We start from the raw sequence: 25,797 nt of genomic DNA on the forward strand, positions 1-25,797 counted from the left end.
ACCTCCCACAGGGTCCCCACAGAGGCCACGCATCCTGGCTTCCAGGGGCCCGGGCGAGGCTGGTGGCTGCTCCTCGCTCCCACAGAGCGTGCGAGTCCAGGAAAGGGAGAGGTGGGGGTGGGTTAGGAGGGCGTCCCAGTCACGTGCGCGCGAAGGGACCTTAATAAAGAGCCAGGGCAGGAGTAGCCGCGGAAGCTCTGGTCGCCAGGCTCTGCGCACAAGACACCGAACAGCCCGGGAGCTCCAGGTCGCCGCCTGCCTTCCCCGCCGGGTTTGATGCTGTCTCCGCCCCCAGCTCCAGCAGAAAGTGCTCAGAGAGGCTTTTCCGCTCACTGTCCAGCTAAGTAGGCGGCCTCCTCTGCTCTCCATCTTCAGGCTCCAACTTTGAAGCGCTTTGCCTGCCACTCCGTGCAGGTCCTAGGGAAGCGCAGAGGCCCAGGCTCGAATCTCGCTGCAGTCGGAGCCCTGGTCGCCCCGGACGCCGCGTTGTGGCGGATCCATCCAGAAAGGGGCTGCCTGTGTGCGGTGGCTTGTGGAGCCGGGACAGGAGGCCGGCAGGCTTAGCTCGTTGGGCTCCGCTCTCGAAGGGGAACTTCACACTGGAGAGGTAGACATTTCTAAAACTCATCGCGGAGTCGTCACGCATCCTCCTTTTCCTAGCTACCTTCTTTTTCTTAACCCCTGCTTTTAAATAAAACCAATTTGCAGAGCAGGGTCAGACGCGAAGGTGGGTGAGCTGCTTGGAAAGCAGCGGTGATGGAGACTACGGGGAGCTGGTTCTTGTAAGTGACTGAGTTTCACGCCCTTCTTTTGAACGCGCTTCTTTTTGGGTAAAGTGAACAGTGTGTGCGTTTGTGGCGTGTGGCCGGAAAAACTATGAAGTTGCGGGTGAATTGTCCATTCTGTCAGGTGCGGGCCACAAATTAGGCACACTTCACAGGAAAAATTATTGAGTTCTTTTTGGCTTGTGTCTGGGAAAGAGGAGACTTCCTCCAGTGACTGAACCATTCATTCGCATTCGTTCACTGGGCCCTCTGGTCTTACCAATGGGTGTACTTACGAATAACATTTTGTACTTTAAAATAGTCACCTGAATTTCAGAATGGTGCGGACATTCTGAATGTCTGTGACCTAGAGATAGGACGCTGGGATAAATATAATGCTTTAGAACACAGAGTAACATGGACCTCTGATTGATATAAAACGTTCTAGGTAGGTAATGCCCTTTGCAGGCTGTATGTAATTATAGCCATTTAAAGTCTTATAATTGAGGAATTATTTTCAAGCGTTGACACTTTTGGGCTACTTTTGCCATTTCTTTTTGATCTCATGCATATTATCTTAGAAACTATATTGTCCGTTTTGTGGGAACAGCACATTGTGTTCAGTCCTCTGGAGGAAAAGGGGATTAATTGTTTCAAAAATACATGTTTATTCGCTGGCATTATATATAGACAAATCAAACTAGCATATTCCCTTTGTACCTGTTTAACTTTTACTACCAGAAAATTAATATCTGCCTAGATTTTCACGTTAATTACACTGCATGTCATTATACCCAAAAGGAGTGGAAGAACCTGTCTTGGAGATTTTCCCAGGGAGATCCTGAGGTCATTCATTATGAAGCATACCACACGGGAGTGGCTCAGAGCGACCACAGTGCTGCTATTCATGGCTACAGCCGTTCCAGCCATGGTAGTTCCTAATGCCACTTTATTGGAAAAACTTTTGGAAAAGTACATGGACGAGGATGGCGAGTGGTGGACCGCCAAGCAAAGAGGGAAAAGGGCCATCACAGACAATGACATGCAGAGTATCTTGGACCTTCATAATAAATTACGAAGTCAGGTGTACCCAACAGCATCAAATATGGAGTACATGGTAAGGAAATCTTTCTAATGATAAGTAGAAAGAAATATTTTTTAATGCTTTCAGCCTACTTAGTTAAATTCCCTCATGCTATTATTTAATGTTTTGCCATTTGTCCTGTGTGAAATTAAAATAAAAGATTTTCTTTGATAGTATCTTCCTATTCATATTCTTTTATTAGTGTTCACTTTATTCTAAGCACTTTTTGAACTTAGGAGTAGAATTAAATACCTTTAGATGTTAATGCTCATACTAAGTGCTCTAAATTCTACCATTACCAAGAACATTCCAATTTTGAAAATGTGAACAGCTGGTGTATTTCCTTTTAAATGACTTAGTAGAACAATTGCTTTCTAATGCTTAACTAATGGAAACTTCTTATGAATAATGGATCTGAAAATTCAGGGGCCAGTAATTTGAAGAAGATTTCACAATGGCTGGTTATATAAAGTGGGGAAAAAGTAGGTTTATGGTTGTTCGTATGGAAAATAACACAATAATTAATAAATAATAATACAAGAATAAACTGCATTTTGCATACTCACAACTGTAAATGTACTTCTGCTCTACCCTATATGTATGTATGCATGTGTGCGTGTGTGGGCATATACATGTAATTTTTTCAAATGGGCCTTTGCTACAAAGGCCCATTTTTGTAAATGACATATTGTAAATTTGTAATGACATATTGTAAAGGGTGCATTTTTCTGGTGGATTTATGTTGAGTGCTTGGCAATGGCTTTTTTTCCTTCTGGATTTATTTGTGAACTTCAAAATGTGAAAATCAACCTAAGCAAAGGATTAAATAAAAATATGTGACATGTTCTTAATAACCTATTTACTTTTACAGTAAAATAGCAAGTTTGGGAAATAAATTATTTTTTAAGGTTACTAGCATATGACTCATTAATATACTACTTCATACCCTAAATATTTAGATAATTTTTTAAAAATCTGTTAACACTACTTGTATGAATTAGGAAAGTATTACCAAAGACTGATAAATAGTCATTGGTGATGGCAAACTTATTTAGTGAATATTGGGAATAACATTTCTTCTTGGATACATTGCAAGGTGCAGTTAATTTCAGTGCATCCTAGTGTTTCTTTTTTTCTGCATTTACATTCGTTCAGATGGGTTCTCTGTTTAGGTGACTTTCATTGAACATGGGAGTTTAAAGTTCGCATTACCCATTACAAAATATGGCATTATATTATATTAACTTTCACTGGAAAAATATTTTACCCTAAAGAAAGCAGGTAGCAATCAGGCTGGCTGGATTTAAATTCTGGCACTGATACCCATTAACTATGTGACTGTGGACAGTTTACTAGTTTTTCTCTCCTTTTGTTTCCTCATGTCAATCTAAAATAACGTGTATTCATCTCTAGGGTTTTGAGGGTTGAATGAGATAACTTGTGTAAAGTTTACCTCATTATCAGGCATATTGTAGAGTCTCATGGAATGTTAATAAGACATATAACTAATTTTATGTCTCCACATACAGTTTAAATAGAATATCTGAGGAAATCATTAGCTCTTTTCAAAATTCTGTGCAGGAAATGACATTGGTAATATCTCATATTTCTGCTTTTGGTGTATTTTAAAGTGTTTACCTAAGGTAAGAAAAATATTCTGTGACTTCATCCGTGAGCTTTCAAACAGAAAGAGCTAATTATGGACCCTTTCCAAGTCAGTCACTGTACACTCATTCCACATGGATAGGTATTCAGTTGCTGTTTACTTAAAGTAAGGAAGAACTTAGGAGTTCAAACCCACAAGAAAGAATCTCAGAATATTTATGTGTGTTGTAGTAATATGGAAATAATGGAAGAACAGTTCTGTGACTCGTTTTCATGTCTGACTTCCAAAGAAAATAACTGTCTATTGTCTGATGTCTGGTCTGGGCTGTTTATCTAACTTTCTTTTTAGTTTCACTAGTTTCCTTCTATCCTTGAAATGTAGGTTCAGAAAGCAGCCAGGGAACTGTGATTTGGCAATGGACTGGGCTGCAGAGCAGTTCAGTGCCCAGCTGTAACACTGGCACACGTTTTCTAGAATGCATATTTAAGGGAAAGTTAAAAGAACAATAATATTTTATTTAAAATACTGTTGTTATGTGAATTACATGGTAACATAAATGCAGATGTTTAACAACCTTGTAAAAACATAATTTATTCAAATAGTTATTTAAAGTGAATTTATTCTGAGAAAAATCAAAAACTGGCTGAAGAGCTGTTTCCTGTAAAATATGTTGGCCACTTTTACTCTATATGTCATATTACATTAAAAGTTTCAGTAGCCAGTAACCTTATTTACATTTGGTGCTTATTTTGGTCTATTCTTTGTCCTTGAACCTACTGTGTAGGCCAAGGCCTCAAACCTACTGTGAACCAAGCCACAATCACAGTTTTTAACATCACACATACCTCTACTCTTATATACTCTGGAAAGCCACATCCTCCTTTGAAGAGCTTACAGGTTGATTGAGAAGAAAGAATAGACACATTTGAAAATTTTCAAGTAAGCAAAGAAAACCAAATTATTTGTATCTGTATGAATAATGGCAAGAGAGCACAGAACAATGGAATATTTCTAATGGTCAGAATTAATCAGTGGGGAAATTACACACACACACACGCATTTGGTATATGTGCATGTGTATGTATATGTATATGTAGTTCCTGGAAGATGGTCAGGAACTCAAACTGTGGCAGAGGGTGGAGGGCATATCTCAGGTAGATGATGAGGAACAGACAGATTTGGGGTGACAGGCTGGTTGTCAAGAATTAGAAGCAGTTAGATTGTGATAGAATCAGAAAGGGACAAATGAGTTATTGATTACAGAAAGCAGTGATCCTAAGGGGAGGGATTACTTGCATTTCATTTAGGGTAAATTAGAAATTGAAGTTTTTAGGTCATCAAATGGAGTATTGCTGAAGAATCAATGGATTTAGAGGAAAAATACTATCTTAGGATAGCAGTCGGTTCATCTTTCTTCTGTGCCCCTTAATGGCATGTGAACTCTGACAGTCAGCGACCATTCTGGGCTCTGCTTTACTCATAGGTAAAATTGGTGTGAAGATATAAGCCCCACATGCTAACTGCTGACCATATTCTCTTTCTCCAAACCTTTCCTTTCCATGGGATTTAAGACCCCATCACTTGGTTCTTTTAGTTTTCTGGTTAATTTGTCAGCATATCCTTGTTTCTTGCTTATTTCTTAAAACTTTGTTCTCTAGGTCTTCTCTCTTGGCTTCTCCCTTCCTTTGGGACCTTATCTACTCCTTTGACTATAAATACCATTCATATATTAATGGCTATAGAGTCTGTATCTCCATTTAACAATCCTCTATGAGATTCATTTTCATGAGTTCTACTGCAGGGTCATCTCTGTGTAATACTACCCAATAGTTACTGTAAGCTTAAGATGTCTAAGAAGAAAATGAATTACTGTCCTACCCTTTTCCTCTGCCCCTGCTTGTCTTAATACTTCCCTTCATGGATTATCTCTCATCCACACCTACTCAGTCAGTCCCCTCTAAGCAAACAACAACAACAATTATAACAACTACAGCAACCCGGAAAATCAGGCACATCCTCAACTCATGCCTTCTCTCAACCCACTTTCACATAACATACACACACAAGCGTAAATACACAATTACTTGCCAATTCTTGTGGGGAAGCTTCCCCTGCAGGGCCCCCCCTGCCAGCTGCCACAAATGAGAATAAGTCTACCAAGACATGATCTGCTTGGGGAGGAAAGGTGGCTGATCTCTCAAAGGAGAAGGGCCAAGAGTCTTTTCCTCAATGGGCTTTTATTGGGTTCAGTTTGTACAGGCATACAGGTAAAGCTTGTCGATCATTGTCAGGCAGTAAGAATCAAACAATAGATGACATATGAAGAACTACAAGTGCTTATTCTGAGTCAGGGTCAGTTAGCGAAAGGGCTATAAAACTTTGGAGAACAAACTCATTTCCTGCTCAGACCATTATCAGAAAATTGAGAGCATTCTTAGCAAAGCAGGTTTCACAGGATTTTATGTATTCTTTCTTAGGCCTGATCACCCCAAGGAACTCACCCTTTCCAGCACAGGGCTGCACTGCCCTCTGCCATTGTTTCAGGCTTAAGTCAGGCAGGGGAAGTAAGGCCGCCAAGAGATTAGGAGACTTCTACTTCTTGCAGACAGAATGAGGATTCAAGCAATGTCAAAGACGAGGGGTGAGGGTCCATCACCTCCTTTTTCTATCGTTCCCCAAGTCCTTCCCTGAGGGCTCCCAGTGACTGTGCCAGTCTTAGGTCATCCCTCCCTTGAAGAATCTTACCCATCATTGGCTAACCAGTCATGCATTGGGGGCCAGGCAAGGTGAAGTAAAGGGGGTAGAGACAGTGCCCTTGCCAGGGAGATAAGCTTTGTCTCCTTAGTGGCTTATGGTCCCAAAGTCATTCTCTCAACCTTAGCCATGGGGGGAAGCTTCTGAAACCAGGCACAGTGGTTTCCAACAAATTCTGTAGATTCTGTCTCACAAATATCTTTTGAATCCATTTATTCTGTTTCATCCTAACTTTTGTTCACCCTGAGATTTGTGCCATGGCTCCCATCTGGCAGACCATACCCATCTATTCCTATTTTGTATTTACTTTAGTCCACTTTCCTCACTATTACTAAATCTTTGTTTTCCCTCAAACAAATCTGTGATGGTTACACAGATGCACAAAACTTGTGTTAGCTCCTTGCTGCTCACAAAGAAAGCCTATGCTGATTGGCTTAGAAAAAGAAGCGTGGCCAGTCCACTATGCCCTTATATCAGTGCCCTTGCATATATGTGAAACTGTGTTCACCCTGAACTACTCACTGTTCTTAGAGGTGGTGGTGCTCTTTATGCTCTGTGCCTCCTTGCTCAGTGTCCTCTGTGCCCAGAGTGCCTGTGCTTTGTGTCTCCTTCCAAACACTTCCTCAACACTAAGAACAAACATCTTTATGTAAGACTTTCTCTGATGCACCCATTCCCTTGCCCCACTCCTTCTGTGCTCCTAACGTATTATTCAAGCCTATTTAGTATTAAAATTTTGTTGCACTTAAATATTTACATGTCTGCTTTCCTTTCCAAGTGTTGTCTCTGAATTCCTAGAAAGGTAAGGATTGTGCCTTATTTATTCTTATAAACATATGCCTGATGCATAGAAGTGTGGCCAGCAGTATCCATCTCGGCTGCGGATGTTCGTCAGAACATGCTAAAAACATACACAGAGACAACCAGGTCCTGTAGGGGTATAGGAACAGCAGGGCCACTCCTCATGTGGAGAGCGCCTTGGCCACCCTCTCTCCTGGAGGGCACCGTGGCCACTCCTCCCGTGGGGGGCACCCCGTGTCCATACCCAAGCAGATTTTTATTGAGAAAACAGACTTAGTTTGTGGATTCACAGTCTGGCAGAAAAGATCAAAAGATGTAAACAACTTACAAAGGTGGGGCCAGGACTCCTGCTGAGATTCTGGGCAAGGTTTGTGGTCTTTAACATATGAAAGAGATGCAGGTTTCAAAAGTTTCCTGCCTGTGCTTTTAAATTCAAGTTAATAACATCCTCCAGCAAACAGATCTCACAGGATCTTGCATATTCTGTGTCCCAGGCCTGACTACCCTGAGGGTCTGCCGTTTCTGGTCTGGGCTGTTTTGCCCCTGCAGGCCTGAGTTAACAGAGAAGACAAAGGCAGCCAGGAGACTTGGATTTCTCACATCCAAGAGCAAAGACTCAGGCTTTGACAAAGCCAAAGGGGGCAGTGGTTGATATCAATCACCCCTTCATTTGCACAGCCCCGTGACTCTTGTCCCTGTCATTCCTTCGTGAACGCGTCTGTCTTAGATTCATTCTCTATCCAAGAGAATTGTTACCTGTCATTGACTGCTGTTCAAGCATGAAAAGGAATGAGGCATATGAACAGGTAGCGTTCATGCCAGGAAAATAAATTTTGTCTCCTTCAGTGGCTCCTGGTGTGGAGGTCTTTCACTCAGCCTAAGTCATGGGGGGTTACAGCTTCCTGAGACCAGGCAGGGCAGCCCCCAACATAGAAGAAGTACTCATTAAATATTTGTTGATTACATATTGTTAAATGCTCAATAAATGTGTTGAATGAAGTGGTGGATGAAACAATAGGTGAGGTTATATAAGAGATAAATATGGGGGACAGGTAAGAAAGAAGAATATAATAAAAGGTCTAAAAGGTAGGATATTACCAACACTAGAGATACAAAGAATTTGGAAACACTAGTGATGAAGGAATGAATGCTACATATAATTTAGAGTTTTTTCTTACTTTTTAAAATATTCATGGTATACTATGAATGCTATAGTACTGTAGAGCCACTGAGATAATAGTAAAAATATTCAAATGTCCTGGAATTTAAATAATAAAATGAATTAATGGGTATTTACCTCTTGCTACAGATTTTTAACATAGATGACTAGAATCCAAGATAGTTCACTGTGATATACAATGTACCTACGTCTAGAATGTGCTTTAGCAACCGGGACACCTAACTTAAAAATGACACATGGGCCAATTATATGAGCCATTTTCCACTGTTATAACTATTTCTATGTATTTCAGAGAACTGTTGATAGACTGTGAGGGAGGGTGGATGCCTGTGCTTGCTTGCTCTCCCCTCACATATGGGTGAGACTAGGGGAAACCTTGGCGTACATTTGTTCTACATTTCCAAATGCAGAACAAAATACAGCTGGGTACTTCTCCTTTTGCTTGGCAACTGGAGGCTCTGAGCCAACCAGAGGCCCTGAGCCAATCGACCAGTGGTCCTCTTGGCCCATGGTGCTTGTTGATGGCTTGGTTCCAGTTTGTCACATTCCTTCTAAGGCCATGCTTAACACTGGAAATCAAGTTTCTTCTTCTGGGCTTCAGCACAGCAGATAATTCCAGAAACTGAACATGGGACAACCTTGTTTGCTGAACAGGGTGATGCTAATCTGGGTTTTGTCTTATTTCCAACTCTCTCTAGCCTGAATCCAAGCCAAAAAAAAGTGTTCCTTTATCATACGAATTTCTCTGTTTACTCTTGTAAATCCATACCTTCTGATGATATTTGTCACTAATAACATATGTTCAGAATAAATGCAGATAATGAAATGATGATCTCATAACTCATTTAAAGTTCAGTGTTTACACATTTCTTATCTTGCTAAAAGTGACAGGAATTCACTGCAACTAAGGTTTTATTGCAATTTGATTTCTAAAATGATAGTTTTTTCTCTGTATACTGTCACATGCCTGGTAATTTTTAAAAAATTCAAAAATGTCGAAAATATCTGCATCTATCCATTGCTATCTAATATAATTTACCTGCACTGAAAGATATGTGAAATATCTTTCTGAGTCTAAAGAATATTATCATTATTTAAAATTATTAAGGCTTTTTAAATTCTCTGTTTAAAATAGCTTATCTCATTTTCCTAATGTAATTTCATTCTAATAATATTGTTTAAATAAAATAAAGTTATGTTTTAAGTATCTTGGTCTTCAGATTTAAAAGTTTACAATACCTTAATTGGAAGAGATAGTTATTTTTACAAGACACTAACACTTCAAATGAATGTATTTTTCCCTTTGAATGTTGCACTGTAGATGACAGTACCTATAAAAGAAGTGACATTATAGTCCAGTTCTATGGAATTTAGTAATTACCCTGGAGTTATGGGAGATTAAAAATTGCTCCCAAATGTAAACAGCAAACCTAGGATCTTAGAAAGGCAAGGAAAAAAAAGTAGTTTTAACAGGAGAATGGAACACTCAGAGCCAGAAAAATACTACAGAATTTTGAAATTGTTACTGTTACTTATTCCTTCCAGGCATTAGGAGTTTACCATACTCCAGATGCCAACTAGGGCCTAGTAGTATACAACAAAATACTATTTGTTGCCTGGAATAGTGTAAAAGACTTTGAATCCCCAAACTCAACAAAGGGGCCATGTGGCTGACAAGGAGTGAGAGTTTGAAGTAATGTAAGAAACACTGGCAGGGATTTAAGTGAGGAGGACAGACGTAGATCTCTGTAAAGGTTCACTGAGTGGTAAAATGACGTTTAAGCTATTTAAACAGACGAATAGCATGATCTTATTCAAAATCTCTCTGGATTTGTTTAGAACAGACTTTAAGTGATGGAAAATGGGGCAAAGATGTGAGTAGGGGGACAGGCTATTTCAATAATTCATTTAACACCTGATGGTGGCTAGGATTGGGGCAGTGGCTGTAGGAGTGATGAGAAGTGGCAAGAGGGCAAATACACACCTACCCCTCTTTATAATCGCAACATCAACCTTGGAAAATTCAAGGAGGCCTTGTTGCAGTACTCATGAAATTGAATCAGCCAGCCAGCAGCCCACAGCCTGGGAGTTTCTGGTCTGGTACAAGTCTAAATCCACCTGAACCCCCGCTGCATTTTTTGAAAACTGGCAGAAGTTTCCAGTCTGGTTTAAATATCAATGGGGGAGATTCTAGATCTTTCAATGTAGATTCCAGATAGTTAGATAGCTTCCAGAAATCACCCACTTGATAACCCTTTTGCCAACCCGGTTTCAAGGGATCAGAGGAGTTGAAACCAACCTCTGCCTCCCCACTTCCCAGGATAAGGATGCCTGCTGTTTACTCCTGTGACCTTCCCTTCCTTTCCCTCCTAAAAGCTGGTCTGCCTTTACTGCCTCATAAGCAGCAGAAGATGAGAATGTTAGCCTGAGAAACAGAACAGGACAGTGGCTGAATTCCTGTTCAGTAATTCACAAATTCCACTCAAGGTAGGCAAGGCTCAGCTATGATGCTCAGTAGGTTACTTGTATTAAATACATTTTTGATAACAGCATTTTCAACTTACAATGGGTTTATTGGGATGTAAGTAACCTCATCCTAAATTGAGGAGCATCTGTACTCAAAGGAGATGGGTAGGATTGAAAACGGGGGAGTACACACTTAAACTCCCCTCCCACTCTCTGACTTCCTATCAGTGTCTTCCATTGGCCAAATGCAACTAGAATCCAGGGCTCAGAGCTCAGTACATAGAGTGAAGCCTTTTGGGACAGAGAGAATAGGGGCTGGGAAATGCTATGTTCGAACAAAGAATATTTAACACAATATTCTTTCTCAGATTTTCAAATAAGGACTTTTGAAAATTATATTTTTTAAAACTATCACCTTAGTCATTGTTTAATTGTTGAAGAACACAAAGCTAAGGGATGCCTAAAAATCTAATTGAGAATGCCATGATTATTAAACCAGCTTTGAGCTTCCTAGCAGCAGGGGAAAACAGGAAACCATATGGCTTACAGTGTCCATGACTGTTTGGAAGCATAACAATTTGTCATTCTTGAAATAGGAATTATTAGTGAAAACTTAACACAGATTTCTCAATATAGAAACAAGTGAGAAGGTCAATATAGCAGTTTTATTAAAAGTATATGAACATATGCATTTTAATGTTTTTTTGTATATTAGTCCTTGATTTAAATTAAGGTTACTGTGTTAAATTGTAGGTTTTGGTTTCTGTGTGTCCTTAGACTTTTTCTTGTACTAATTTGTCCAAGAAGTTATGTATTTGCTAATCCATCCCTTTTTCTTTTAGAAAATTAGACAAGCATTCCTAAGCATAATAAATAAAAGCAATTAATGCTTCATCTACTCTCAACACCCAAGTTATTATTTTGATATTCAAATGTAAAATATAAACTAATACATAATTAGATACTGTAGGGTTATTTATTTTAAGAGTTTATCTTTCCTTTCATATGTTTTTCTGTGCTTGACTATCATCTCAATCTTGAATCTATCTACAACTAATGGGCTATCAATAAACTAAAGTACAGGTGTTCATTCTAATAAATTTTTAAGCCAATGAGTAAAGAACCAATAGATGGTACTTACTCAATTTCCAAAAAAAATCCTTAAATACTGTGGTCTTCTCAAGCATTCAGAACATAGTCTTGAAGACTGTTGAATACTCCTATCTTAAATGACAAGAAAAATAATGAGGACATCATGGCCCTGAATTTATGACAAAGTCAACACAAAATACGGCATTTACAAAAATAATCCAAGTTCAGCTTTTCAAGGGGTTCTTTACTTTGGGAATTAAGACCCAGTGTGTTAGATACAAATCTGTCTTGTAATTGGTAAGTTATGTGATTAAGAAGGCTAAGGGAGGGGTTAGATAAATGGGGTGTCATCATTGGAATGACTTCTAAGAGGAGAGAAAATGTCAATAGGGCTCTGGTGAAAGGATATAGTTTAAGTAACTAATGAGCTGAGGAAAGAAAGAAAGTTCCTTTAGGCCCTAGGGGAATATCTCTGATGGATTTAGTGGCCAAGAAATATGAATGGACAGGTGCTAGAACCTCATTTCTCAGCGCATGGGCATGCAGTGTACAGTTCCAGCACCTGGTCTTAGAAATGTCATAGCTTGAATTTTGCTGACCTACCAAATCAGAATCTGCATTTTAAAAAGATCTCCTGGTAATTTGCCAGCTCTTTAAAGGTCTAGAGGGGCAGCTTGGGGGAGGAGGGTGTGTTGAAGAAGGGTGAGATATAAGGGTCTTAGGTAAGTTATGGCCAGACTCTGCAGGGCCTTGGTGATGAGGTGAGATGGGATGAATTAGCAGACATTCATAGAAATGTAAGGATTGTGTCCAGTAAAGATTGTGACTCTGTTGCCTCACTAGGACAACCTATACTATACCCTGCATTCAGTCTATCTGTATAACATTGAAACAGTGGGCTTAACTGAAATCATCTTGTGAGTGTACATATTAAATTTCCATTTAAAGAATTATTTTAATTTTAATACAATGAAGAGGCAGTTTCTTAAACTTTTAGATTGCTACATTTTTACGATTTTTAGGCCTTGTTTTAAAGTGGATTTTAAGTGCAATACTGCCACATCTGCCTCACACCTCTAACTTCCAGGAGACCCTAATAAGTGCATAGCCCTAGGTAATACTACTTTCTCAGTACCTGGCAAGTCCTGCCTGCCCAGTAACACAGGTGTCCCCTGTGAAATCTGAGTCTTGTGCATTTTCCCTGTAACAACAAAGACTGTTAAAAACAGGTGAGGCAGAGTAGTTAAACACCTTAGGTCATTTCTGAGTTGTCAGGAATGTATTGCTGCTGTTTTCCATAGTGCTTTTCATATCAGATGACTTGGTGCACAAAATCATCAAGCACCCTGTCAGCATGGGTGGACTTATTTCATTGATGTCAGTTTCTTTACAGTTCTGTAATACCACAACAGAGAGAAAAGAAGTTGGCTTTAAAGATTTTTTAATGAGGTGTTGTATTTAAAATTTAAATCCAAAATCTCATGAACTGTCAAATGTGTTGCTGCCATAAAATAACAAATTGATTCATGAAGGTCACGTTATTGCTGTTGAGAGGATCACATTGACAGTTTGATTTTTGAATTGAACTTTCTAATTTAAATAGTGATTTAAATCACAGCAGTGGTTTGGGAGAGTTTTCATTTTGACATAGAGTGGATAATTTGCAAACCTATTTTTCCAGAAGTGGTGGCCCAGCAAGAATGATCTTTTAAAGATCGTATTTAGAAAGAGATAACTTTATATGTCTGATTTTGTCCAACTACTTCATGACTTGGCTGAAAACGTCCACTGTTCTATTTAGCTGTGGGGGAAAATTACTTTCCCCCACACGTAGAAAACTGCTTTATTTCAAAGATTTTTCCATTGGGTCTTTAGAACTAAACTGAAGAGAGGCTTGGTGTTATTTTTTTTACTGAGAATATTTTCTTGTCTTATTCAGTCACATTCCACTATATTTATCAGTTTGGGATAACACTAAAACCTTCTCAGATAGAGGTGGTTCAGAAACAATTGAGCTCTGCTCTAAACATGTAACTGGAAGATGTGAAATGTTCTTGGTTTTATAGCCCTGAAAACCACAGAACAGTTTTTGCTTCTTAGTTAATAAGTGCCCTAATTATCAAAAGAAAGACTATTTTACAGTTTGTATTGTTTCATAAGCAATGTGGGGCATTTAATAAGAGAGTCTAAGTACAAATAATAGAATTTTAAAACTAAAAGAAGTCGAAGAGATTTTTTTTTCCTGCTTCCTAATGTTACAGATTAGGAAACAAACCAAACTTGACATAATCAATGAGATAAATTTGAAAATATACAATTGTGATAGTAATGAAAAAGGTCTTCCAGGGTGTACCATGTATATATTCATAATTTGAACAACTGCAAGCATACTTTTATTTCTGTCTATATAAGAAAAGGAGAGGAAATTTTATCACTAATGACCTCACTTACAAATGTCAAGAGAACATATAGCCCCAGGCAGGGGACCTTCAACACCATGGAAACAGTTCTGAGCTGCTGTTACTTCCAATAGCTCAGAACTGAAGTAGGCTTGGAGATGTAGGGGGTATTCTGAGTAAAGTGTGCAGATATATATACATTGCAAAAGAAGGATGTTTGTGGAATTCATCTTCTAAAATTTAGTTCAAATAGTTTTTAGAGTAGTTTCTATGATGCTACTTGCAGTTTTCAGTGGTAAGAAGGTAAGACCAAAGCTTTCAGTCTAGATTTGGACTTTCAGAGAAATTGCCTTTTTAACACCACTGTTATTTCATGTTATTACTTTGCCAGAGAGCAGGGCACATTTTAAAAGTCCACATTAAATAGCAAATTATATCATGGGCTAGTGTTGCCATTAATTAGGCTTCCTAATGATATGACAGTCAAAGACCAATTATTTTTTTCAGATTTATCTTAGAAATCCATTAAAATTATATCAATTTTGCAAAAAGGTATAACAAATTAAAACTTTATTTCTATATTATTTAGATATTCTTTCAAATTGTTAGATACTTATTATATTAATTGTTATTTTCCATTTTTTAAAAAAGTATATCTTAATTATTTAAAGACATTTTTCTCAGCATGTCTTTGAAAAGACCTATAGCAGTTTCATCCACTTAGGTGGGTTTCCTAGAATGGTAAAAGTCTTGTAATTCTATATTTCCTTACTTATAATGACATCTAAATTATGGAATTATATGAGAGTTTCCATTCAGTACATTATTTCTGTGCACATTTAAACATGTCAGAGCATGCCAGGCAATTTTATATTAAAATTTCTTTATTCATTTATATATTTTTTTCATTGGTGAATCTAACTATAAAATAAGCTATTTAACAACCTCATCGTCATAGTCTTTTTGTTAGACTACTTACATGGTATCTTCACTATAAAGTGCTTCCCAGTAACTTTTTGGAATAATTGATGCTTGTTATCTTTTCCCATACCATCCCACTGGGATGGTTTATGTATGAAGTCTTAATTACATGAATGTGCATCAAACACATAATCTCACAAAACTGTACTCCATGTGGTTTAATACAGTCTAAAATGATAATGATTAAAAAGCACTTTTATCATTAGCTGTTGTGTGCATTAATGTTGCTTTTTATTTGAAAATGGTCCACCTTTTACTTTAGTTTTCACTAATATTTTTGAAGCATAAATTATAAGAAAATGTTCATCTTTAGATAAATTTTTAGTGACTAATTAACATTGGCTTTCAACTCTTATTTAATGCATTATAATAATTTTGAAGCTATAAAGATTAAACAATTCCCAGGACATGAATTTTCAAATGATATAAATTTGGAAATGTGTAAATTTACTGTAGTCAAGAAGATGTATTTGAAAATACTTAATCATTTTTAAGAGAGAAAACTATTGCCATGTCAAAGAGAAAGAAAAGTTAACATTACTAATGACTGTTTTTGCCTAGTGCACAGTACTGTTTTTTATTGGGTTTATTGGGGTACAGATTTCAAGTATACAGCTCAATAAAACATCACTTCCACACTGCATCGTGCATGCATTGCCCCAAGCACAGTACTGGTTTTGCCTAATGTATTGATAAACCAGCAATATGGGGGAGGGGCAAAACAATGGGACTGTTTTTTGGAGGGTGGGCCCCTTGTAGTACAGGCTTCCCATAATAGGTAAGTGTTCTAGGAATCCATCTGTATCAGTGTACCAGCTGGTGCTTTGTGAGAGGCTGCATTCAGCTTCAGTGAATTTTTTGGGAAGATTCTTTTAATGCATTTGCCCATTTCATGATGGATGATTTAAGAGTGCATCTGCCCACACTACGCTTAATGTTCAACAGTTTTTGACCAAACATGGCATATCCCCAATACCCCATACTGATATCACCTGATATCACCCTCAGAGAGACTTATTTTTGTTTCCCTGAATGAAAAAAAAAAGTCCTTAAAGGGAAAAGTTTGCCAGTGTGGAAGAGGTGAAACAAAAAATGGCAGGAGCACTAAAGGCATCAAATTCTATGAGTTTAAAAACTGTTTTTGAGCAGTGGAAAAAACATCTGGATAGGTGTATTGCATCAGATGGAGAGGAAGTTTAAAAGTGTAAGAATATGGGTTAATACACACTTTTTATTAAGTAAATTCTATTTTTACTTCAGTCCCTCTTCATATTAACTCTCTTTCAAACTACATTGTTGAGTGATTTCCAGCCTTCACTGATTGTCTGTTATTAAATAAAATAATACAGCACGTATTCTGGTAGGAATCAGAATTGTATATACTCATTGATACTTTCCAAAGTATAGCAGTCAGTGGAATTGTCTATACATTTCTAGATAACTACACAATTTACAATTTCAATGTGTCATATTTTAGTACTAAAATTACTATATAGTTCTAGGTTTACTTTTGAAAGTTCTTTGGTAACATTTAAGTATTCTTATACACACACACACACACACACACACACACACAAAATGATAGAGCCTCCATGTGGAACTGGCTTAAAAATATCATTGGAGACAGAATGTCAATCTCTTTCTAACTGTTTATTTCAGTAATAAAACTTCATTGAATGCTTTACTGTGCTCTAAGAAGGAACATCTTAGGACATAGGTGGAAAATAGAGTATTTTTTCTTTCTATACACCTTAAGTATCCTTCTTAAGAAGAAATAGTAATTTTAACTGTGGTTTGGCTTTAAATTACTGCAGGGTGAATAGTTCAGAGTGGATAAAAAGAAGCCCTTCAGGCCATCTTGATTTAATTTACGAACCTGAATTTAAATAGAAATGTATAGAGACTAACCTACATTTAAATGGGATTGGTATGAATTACTAGTGGTCTTAAAACCTGAAATATAATGTTGTAGCATAAAATACACATTCCATGCAGTTACATTATGGTGATATTTTTTCTAGGACAGTTATACTTTTAGTACATTTTTTGAAAGAAACTTCTTGATTTCTAGTCTTAAAATTGACCTAAACACCAATACTTAGACTTTAAGTAGATAGTTACTTTTAAAATTGTCACTAATGTATATTTATTAAATATTGATAGTAAATTCTAGTTGTAGTCTTCTCTGCCTCAGTGCTTCCATTAATGTATGTCCCTGTTTTAGCCTTATTATAGTTCATTTGATGTATTTCCTTCCTCATTTCTAGTGGATTAGATACAAAACTTGTCATGCCATAAAAACAACTTATGCACAGTATATAATTATTGAATTTCAGTCTTCAAAGAGGCCTGAGTTATCTGCTATTGCAATTGATACATTTTATAAGTAAGAAAACTTAGCCTAAAGGATTTCAATAATGTTTTAGCTTTTATTTTAATTTCTATACAGCAGATATGTAAATGCATTTTTGAAATATAACATGTTTTGTGAATTTGGGGCTGGCTGAATGTATATCCTCTCCAAAATGGATCCATCTTTAACTTCATAGGAAAAACTGACATCTTAATTTGTAGCATCATGTGCAGAAAAGAGTAAAGTGACTTTGAGTTTGGGTCTTAAGTTCTCTTCCCAGGGCTCAGCTGGGTGGTTCTTACTGGTTCTTTCATGTATTTGCAGTGAGCTGGACCTGCACACTACAGGTCTCATGCCTGGGCTGGGAAAACCCAAACAAGGAACTCCTCCTGCATCTCTCTGTGTCTCTATGTGGTCTCTCCACATGATCTTTCCAGAAACTTCCACAGGGCAGCCAGGCTCCTAATTTTTTGGCTTAGTTTTGCCAAGATGTGTGTCTTAAAAGAGGAAGAACCAGATAAATGGAGGCTGTATTTCCTAATCCAGCCTGAGAAGCCTCTCAGTGTCACTCTATTCATTACAAGGGAGTCACTGTTCACCTCAAGTTGAAAGGAAGGGGAGGTGATTTAACTCCTTTTGTGCTTTAAGATCATCACAGTGCTTTCAAGGCATTTTTAACAAGATTTTATTTATTTTTTTTAGAGAAAGGAAGGGAGGGAGAAAAACATCAATGTGTGGTTGTCTTTATCATGCCCCCTGCTGTGGACCTGGCCCATCACCCAGGCATGTGCCCTGACTAGGAATCAAACCAGCAACCCTTTGGTTCACAGGCCTGCACTCAATCCACTGAGCCACATCAGCCAGGACTCAAGGCATTTTTTAAGCCATCTAGGAACTGTTTTTCTTCTTGTTCTTGGCTACTCTTTGAATATGGAGCTGCTAGATTAGAAACCTATGGATAAGTGTAGTTTCACTGTAACCTATAACCGAAGTACTATGCAAGAACCTGATTTCCAAGATTGAATACAAGAATTTGTTTGTCTCTTAATGACAGACTACTTTTCAGAAAAATTTACCTGGAAACCTGCTTGCTTTTTTTAGGGGTGACTCTCTCTCCAGCTTAGTGGATACAAAAGGAAATCACCATCTTGCTCATTTTCTGGGATTTTATAGCCAAATTCTTGTTTTTCTTACTTAATTTCTTTGGGTAATAATGACAGCAACTTGAATTATATCTTTGTATGACTACATAAAGTATTTAATTATATATAATGAATTTAAGAAATAATATGCCCATGTTTGGAAAATAAAGGACTGTTTATATCACAAAGCCTTCATCTTGAATATTTGATATTAATTCAAAGTAAAATTAAAGCTTTTATGACTATCCACATTTTGCTGCTCTTAATTTTTTAATTACATGTAAATATATATTTTTGTATTTTGCTAGATAATAAGGATGTACCATAATAAGAATATACTTATTCTAATTTTTGGCTTTAAAAACATAAATTTATATATTTCAGATTCACAATTGAATGAGTAGGAATGTTCATTTATAAAAATGTATATGAAGGAATGAAGAAACTTCCCTTCCACACACATTCTTTGGTTTTCTCCAAAGGTCTTTTCCTTTCAGCTTAGTCATCATTAGGCTTCTGCCATCCTCTAAAAGTGAAAGTCAGGAAACACATTCTCCCTAAACCCTGGCATCTTATCTATTCAAGCTTCTGTCCCCTCTCCTTTCTTTGTCTCTAAAATATTATTAACAAAGACACCACACTTGCTGTACCCATTTTCTCCTTCTTGACACCTTAACCCTTTGTGTTCCTGTTTCCTTATTTAGTATAAAGGGGAAATTGCTCTTAATCATGGATAGTACTTTTCGGACCTCATCTTTCTTGACCCCTCTCTGGCATTGACCTTGCAGCTCACTCTTCCTGGAATCTCTTGTTTCTTCACTTCTATAATTTAATCCTTTTTCAGTTTTCCCTAAACTTCTCTGATCCCATTTTTCCTACTTCATTTTACTAACTCATTGTTTTTACTCCCCTTCAGTTTTGATAGTCCAGAATTTTATTTTTTTTCTCATTCTCTATCATCCTACTGAAGAAACTTATCTCTGAATGACTAACTTCAAAATTCATATGTTCTGAGCATATTTTATCTCTCAGAACCCAATCAAATGTTTCTACTCTCTATTTGACATGTATAGTGCATGTAGCACAGACATGTCACCCTTCACCCTTGAAATATGTATAGAAATACACAAACATTTCCACTACCACAACCTATTTCTCTTAATGTATTTTCTTTTTTTCCATTTGGTAACCTCTTAAGTCTACACTTCATTCCTCCTCACCATCTACCAAGTTCTGTTATTCATCAAGTTCTAGGACTCTAAATTCCTAAACATTAGTTTAGTCTGTCCTTCCATTTCCTTGCCGTCACCTTAGGTTGTGTTCTCACATGCTCGTTCCAGGACTCTTTTCCTTCCCTCTTTACATACCCAACATCTGGTATTGTGCAGAGACAGAACCCTGTTCTACCTGTGTTTTTGCCACCACACTCAGTGCACTGTCTCTTTATCAAATTAATAAATTAAATATTAAACCCAAGGCAGGCAAAACCATTTCAGTAATGATTTATAATTTTAAATATTCCTTTACAAATTATTTTTAAAGTGTGGCTTAATCACCCTCATTGAGTTTTGTGTAGAAAATGCATATATATTTTTATAAAATTCAGACTCATTAATCATTCATGTATTCAACAAACATTTATTAACCAACTTGTCCATATGACACAGAAAATAGGCCAAAGACACCAGCATGACTTAAGTAACTTCCTGAAGCAACTCACAGTCTCAAGAAAGAGATAAACATAGGCACAAATACTAACATTTTAGTGTAATAGCTACTAAACAAAAGAGTATAACAAAGCTTCAGGAGCCCCAGAAAGAGAATAGTTAGCATTTGAGAGAATTGAAAAGGTGTCAAGAATGGTTTACATAAAGCTGGATTATGAAGGAAGAGCAGAGTTCTGTCTGACGAATAATGGGAGAAGGGTGTTTTAGGCAAAGGAAACAATGCCAGTGAGAACAAGGAATAACAGGGCTTGTGATAGGGAACAGTGGGTTCACGGATCTTGGAATTCACATGTACAGGGATTTGTTGCATGTATTCAGACAGAGGAGTCACTTAAGTGTGTTTGTGTTCACTCAGACAATTCCAAACATGCGTTGGAGCAGATTGGAAGGGATGAGAGATGAAGCAAGGAGATTAAGTAGGAGGCTAAGTCTAAAAATCCTAGTAAGAGATGGCAAGAACCCAGACTAAAATGTTCACTTTATAAATAGGTAAGAAGGGAGAAAAACATAAGAACTGAGAAGCACCATATTTTGAAGAAATGTCCAACCTATACACATACATTAAATGTTTGTATCTATATCTTGTTTTTGTTTTGAACTATAGACATGGGATATTGAGCTGGAAAGATCGGCAGAGTCCTGGGCTGAAACTTGTTTGTGGGAACATGGGCCTGCAAGCTTGCTTCCATCAATTGGACAGAATTTGGGAGCACACTGGGGAAGGTAGCTTAAAATGTAACATTTTGTTTCTGAAAACATGTTTGAAATGAAATGCTTATTTATTTATGTTGCTCAGTTTCAAAGGCTTAGTACCTGAAAGGAAAACAAGCAATCACCCAACATGAATAATAAAAAATAAATATACAAGAATGATAAGCAGCATTAGAGACTTATTTTTGTTTTACATTATTGATATAATAGTAATGTAATGTGCATAACTATTTAAAATTAATAACTTAGACAAAAATATCTCTAGCCTTCTCTATCAATCCATTTGCAATACTTGGTTTAAAATTTTCTCCAACTTTACTTGCTCTTTGTGATTATTTTATTTCAAATAGGTATAGGCCCCCAACATTTCATGTACAAGCATGGTATGATGAAGTGAGAGACTTTAGCTACCCATATGAACATGAATGCAACCCATATTGCCCATTCAGATGTTCTGGTCCTGTATGCACTCATTATACACAGGTATGTTTTGGGTTTATTATATTTTATTTCCCTAAGTTGAGTTTGTATAACTAAGGGAGAACTTGGGCTACTGAACTTGTATCCTTTTTATATCTTTTGCTATGGTTACTAAATATTTAATTATTGATCTATGTAGAATAAACATAGAAATTTCCATAAGCAAAGTAATGATCAGAAACAATGTCCAAACATATACTTAAAAAGACATGATTGCAATGATTTTACCTATGAAACACTTTAATATGGCCCCAATAAATGCATATAGGGAGAAATGCACTATCTTCAAAATCAGGTATCACTATTTTTTATTTTCAAAAACTAAAAATATAGTTTTATTTACCCATGATATTTGGTATTTACATATGTGCAAAACAAGCACTTCTCATCATTTTTAAATATATTTTATTGATTATGCTATTACAGTTGTCCCATTCCCCCCCTTTTATTTCCCACCCTGCCCTGCACATCCCTTCCCACTCACATTCCCCCACTTTAGTTCATGTCCATGGGTCATACATATACGTTCTCTGGCTTCTACATTTCCTATACTATTATTAACACCCATCCCATCTATTTTCTACCTACCATTTATGCTACTATTCTCTCTACCTTCCCCCTCCCTCTCCCCCACTGATAACACACCATGTGATCTCCATTTCTGCAATTCTGCTCCCATTCTAGTTATTTGCTTAGTTTGCTTTTGTTTGTTTTTTTCTTAGGTTCAGTTGTTAATAGCTGTGAGTTGTCATTTTACTGTTCATACTTTTGGTCTTCTTTTTCTTAGATAAGTCCCTTTAACATTTCATATAATAAAGGCTAGGTGATGATTATTTTTAAATTTAATGTTTACATTTGGTACTAGCTATGTTTTAACTTCGAAATCACACAGCTGAAGGCAAATTGAATTAGATACAGCTCACCACAGATCTCAGTTTCCAGAACATCTGTGGCAATTATTAAAGAATACAAAGCAGAAAGATTCTTCTATATGCTTTTGTGTGTGACAAGATTAAGATCACTATTGAACTCCTTAATGACCAGTGGCACAATGAAAATATCATGTTGTGTAAGAAATTTGAACACCTACATTTTTGCTCCAGTACTTTCTGATTAAAATGAGAAATTCCATTCTTTTGTTAGGCACATTCTTCATGGAAATAGTAACACAGAATTTAGGTTTGTGAAGAGATAACTTTGAATTATTGAATAAATTTATAGTTTGAAGATGCATACATTTATAGCCAGATTGAGTTATTAAGCTGTAGAGCTATTATTTTAATTGAATTAGGCACTTCTCAAAGTCTCAGGAAAAGTATCCTCTTTGACATTGCTTCATTTCATTTTGAATGACTAATGTTTATTTCTTAAGTTGTTTGATACATTTTTCTCTTTGATATGTTATGTCTTGCTTCATCTCAACTTCTGTTTTCTGAGCCTTTCTTTTCTCTAATGTAGGTTGTGTGGGCAACAAGTAGCAGAATAGGCTGTGCCATTAATTTGTGTCATAACATGAACATCTGGGGGCAGATATGGCCCAAGGCTGTCTACTTGGTGTGTAATTATTCCCCGAAGTAAGTGGACAAAACACTACTTTCATATGTAAATTTTTCTTAATATAAAAATCACATTTTTATTTTTTTGTAATTTTCTGTCTGCATTTTTGAATGAAGTATGTTGTTTTTACCTATCTTTCTTAATATGACAATAATTATGATTGCCTGATGCATAAAATCAGTACTTAAAAGGAATCAAAAATTGAAAATATGATCTATGTAAAGACAGGGATAATATTTATGCATTCAGTTTTGCTCAATGAACTATTATATTATGTAAATATCCAATAATTTTGATTTACTAGATACACACAACTACAGATTAACTGAGAAATGCATTTACCTATGTAAAGTCCATTCAAATATTACATTGAAAATATTATGCAATCATATGTAGGGTCAAAGCTAAGTCTAAAATCCATTCTTATTAAAACAAATGAAATGTGAATGAATATCCCAAAGCAGAGTTTGGTGTTGTGCAAAAGTTTGGTCTGGTAATTTTTAGCAATATGCATAATAAATTATTTAGTATATTTCAAAAGAAGGAGGCAACATTTTATATTTAAACCTAGTAAACAAAAGATAAAAGATATAAATGTCTTAAATCACCTCAAAATCATCACTTAAGAGATTCTTATACAGAAATATTTTGCAATGTCTTATAAATAATGCTATTAGATTACCTCTTAAAAGAGTGCTGGTTTTTCCTTAAGGGGGAACTGGTGGGGCCACGCTCCCTACAAACACGGAAGACCCTGTTCTGCTTGTCCACCTAGCTTTGGAGGAGGCTGTAGAGAAAATCTGTGCTACAAAGGTATGTGCTCTTGTGCCATGCTATTTAGTTTGATTGATATTTTAATCTAATTCACACATTAAGTTCTGTTTTTAAAAATAAATGTGTGTTTAATTACCTGAAAAGTTTCTAGAGCTCTATTTCAAATATTCTGAAGAAACCATTTAGAATATTTCAAAATATATTTATAATATTAATGCTTTTTAGACCAATATGTATTTAAAGGAAAGTTTCATTATTATCCCAGATAACTTTTAACTGTAGTCAGAATGTATCGCAGAGTGTCAGTTATATTTACTTTCCTAAAAGCCATATTCACATATTGTTGACTGGAGTTATTTCTAAAACTAATAAGCTCCTTAAACTTTTTTAAGGAGTTAATAATTTAACACAATTTATTTTTAGCACTTTAGAAGTTTTTCCCAAAATACCATAATTCTTACTTGAACCATGATGAATGGATTGTACTGATTATCTGCTTTTCACTGTAGGGTACACAATATTTCATGCTAAAATAATAAAAAGTACAATAGTGTTGTAAAACTATTGTAAAAATAGTGCTCTCAAACACATTTGATGTCTTAAAGGTAAATACAAATATGGTGTCCTATTTATAGCACACAAAGATAAAATGTATGTGACAGAGCTTTGTGAAAGTCATTAAGCTTTATTGGGTATCCATCCATATGAACATTTTTTACTTTCTTGTACTTTTTTGTTAATGATGTCTAAATGAAGATTAATGGAGACTAATGTGTTAGAAAATCTATGAATAAATGCATTCCTTTTTCAGGACTCATAAGGGAATGGGTCTTTGTATCTCCCCTAGTGACTCAGTGCTCATTAAGTCAAGAAGTGACCATATATTTCACTCTCTTACATGAGCCACGTATAATTCCTGGAAGCATTTTTCATTGTGTGTCAGTCTATCTGTTTCTGTCCTCTTTACCCCCAAATCTCCAACCTACTTGCCCCTTCACCACTGGCCCCTATGTTTTACTTAAACCTGACTGTATTTGATTTCCTTTTTCTAGGTTCTGCATCCTTAGACACACATGAAAATAGCACAACCCTCCAAAATATGCCAGTGTCAAGTCCTTGATATAATCCAACTTGAAAAAAATATTAAATTCAAAGTTTGACATTATTTTTCATTGTCAAGTTTAAATTTCTGAGCACTGAATCCCCTTCTGAAAGGGAAGACCATTTTCAGGAAAACTGATATTGTAATAAATAACAAGGGCATATCAACCTTCTTTAGGCTGAATTTCCTTACAGGAGAATTTAAAATATGATTCCTCCCAAAATATTAAGGATACAATTTAATTTGGGAAAACAAATTCAAATTCACTTAAGTCCTGACTTGATTAGATCACTGTGTAGACATCATGTTGTCATTATGAAAACCAATCACTGATTACGTGTTAAAATATAAGCAAAGTTTAGAAATGGCTCCATTTGACATTGGCCAAAGGGTAGCATCAATAAATCAAGGACTCAAGAGTTATGTGTGTTTCACTTACTCCAGTGTAGTGCATTAAGAGCACCCCCTTAAGTTAAAACTGGTGCCAAAAACAATTTTGATTTTTCTATTTTTAAGTGCTAAACAGGTATGTAAAGATTTAGCATTATTTGATACTTTGTGCACATTTTAATAGGATTTATATTTCTTAACTTCATTCTCTCTAACAGAAGGATCAGACAGGTACTATACTCCTCGAGAAGAAGAAACCAATGAAATTGAACGAGAACAGTCACAAGTCCACGACACCCATGTTCAGACAAGAACAGATGATATTAATACAAATGAAGTCATAAGCACACAACAAATGTGTAAGACTTCTGCATTATTTACAAAAATGTTAAGGCTTACATAGGTGGCATATCTGTCGATATTTTATTAGCTTT

At 36.4% G+C, this 25,797-nt stretch overlaps 1 protein-coding gene across 2 annotated transcripts in view; it reads left to right on the top strand.

Annotated features, from left to right (window-relative positions):
- The first annotated feature begins 275 nt into the window (after positions 1-275).
- Positions 276-25,797, top strand: part of CRISPLD1 (cysteine rich secretory protein LCCL domain containing 1) — a 40,068-nt gene continuing 14,546 nt past the window's right edge. Inside the window, exons 1-7 of one of the 2 annotated variants that reach the window (XM_045849452.1) lie at positions 276-607; positions 1,566-1,881; positions 20,954-21,072; positions 21,411-21,543; positions 22,999-23,114; positions 23,810-23,910; positions 25,582-25,722. In XM_045849452.1, the coding sequence (XP_045705408.1) occupies positions 1,621-1,881; positions 20,954-21,072; positions 21,411-21,543; positions 22,999-23,114; positions 23,810-23,910; positions 25,582-25,722 (871 nt within the window). In that variant the 5' untranslated portion in view covers positions 276-607; positions 1,566-1,620. Of the gene's footprint in view, positions 608-1,565; positions 1,882-20,953; positions 21,073-21,410; positions 21,544-22,998; positions 23,115-23,809; positions 23,911-25,581; positions 25,723-25,797 lie in introns of those variants that run through there. The other variant, XM_045849453.1, reaches the window with a different exon arrangement.

This window comes from Phyllostomus hastatus, unplaced genomic scaffold (genome assembly GCF_019186645.2).
Source record: "Phyllostomus hastatus isolate PE091 unplaced genomic scaffold, TTU_PhHast_1.1 phas_contig_65, whole genome shotgun sequence".
Lineage (NCBI taxonomy): Eukaryota > Metazoa > Chordata > Mammalia > Chiroptera > Phyllostomidae > Phyllostomus > Phyllostomus hastatus.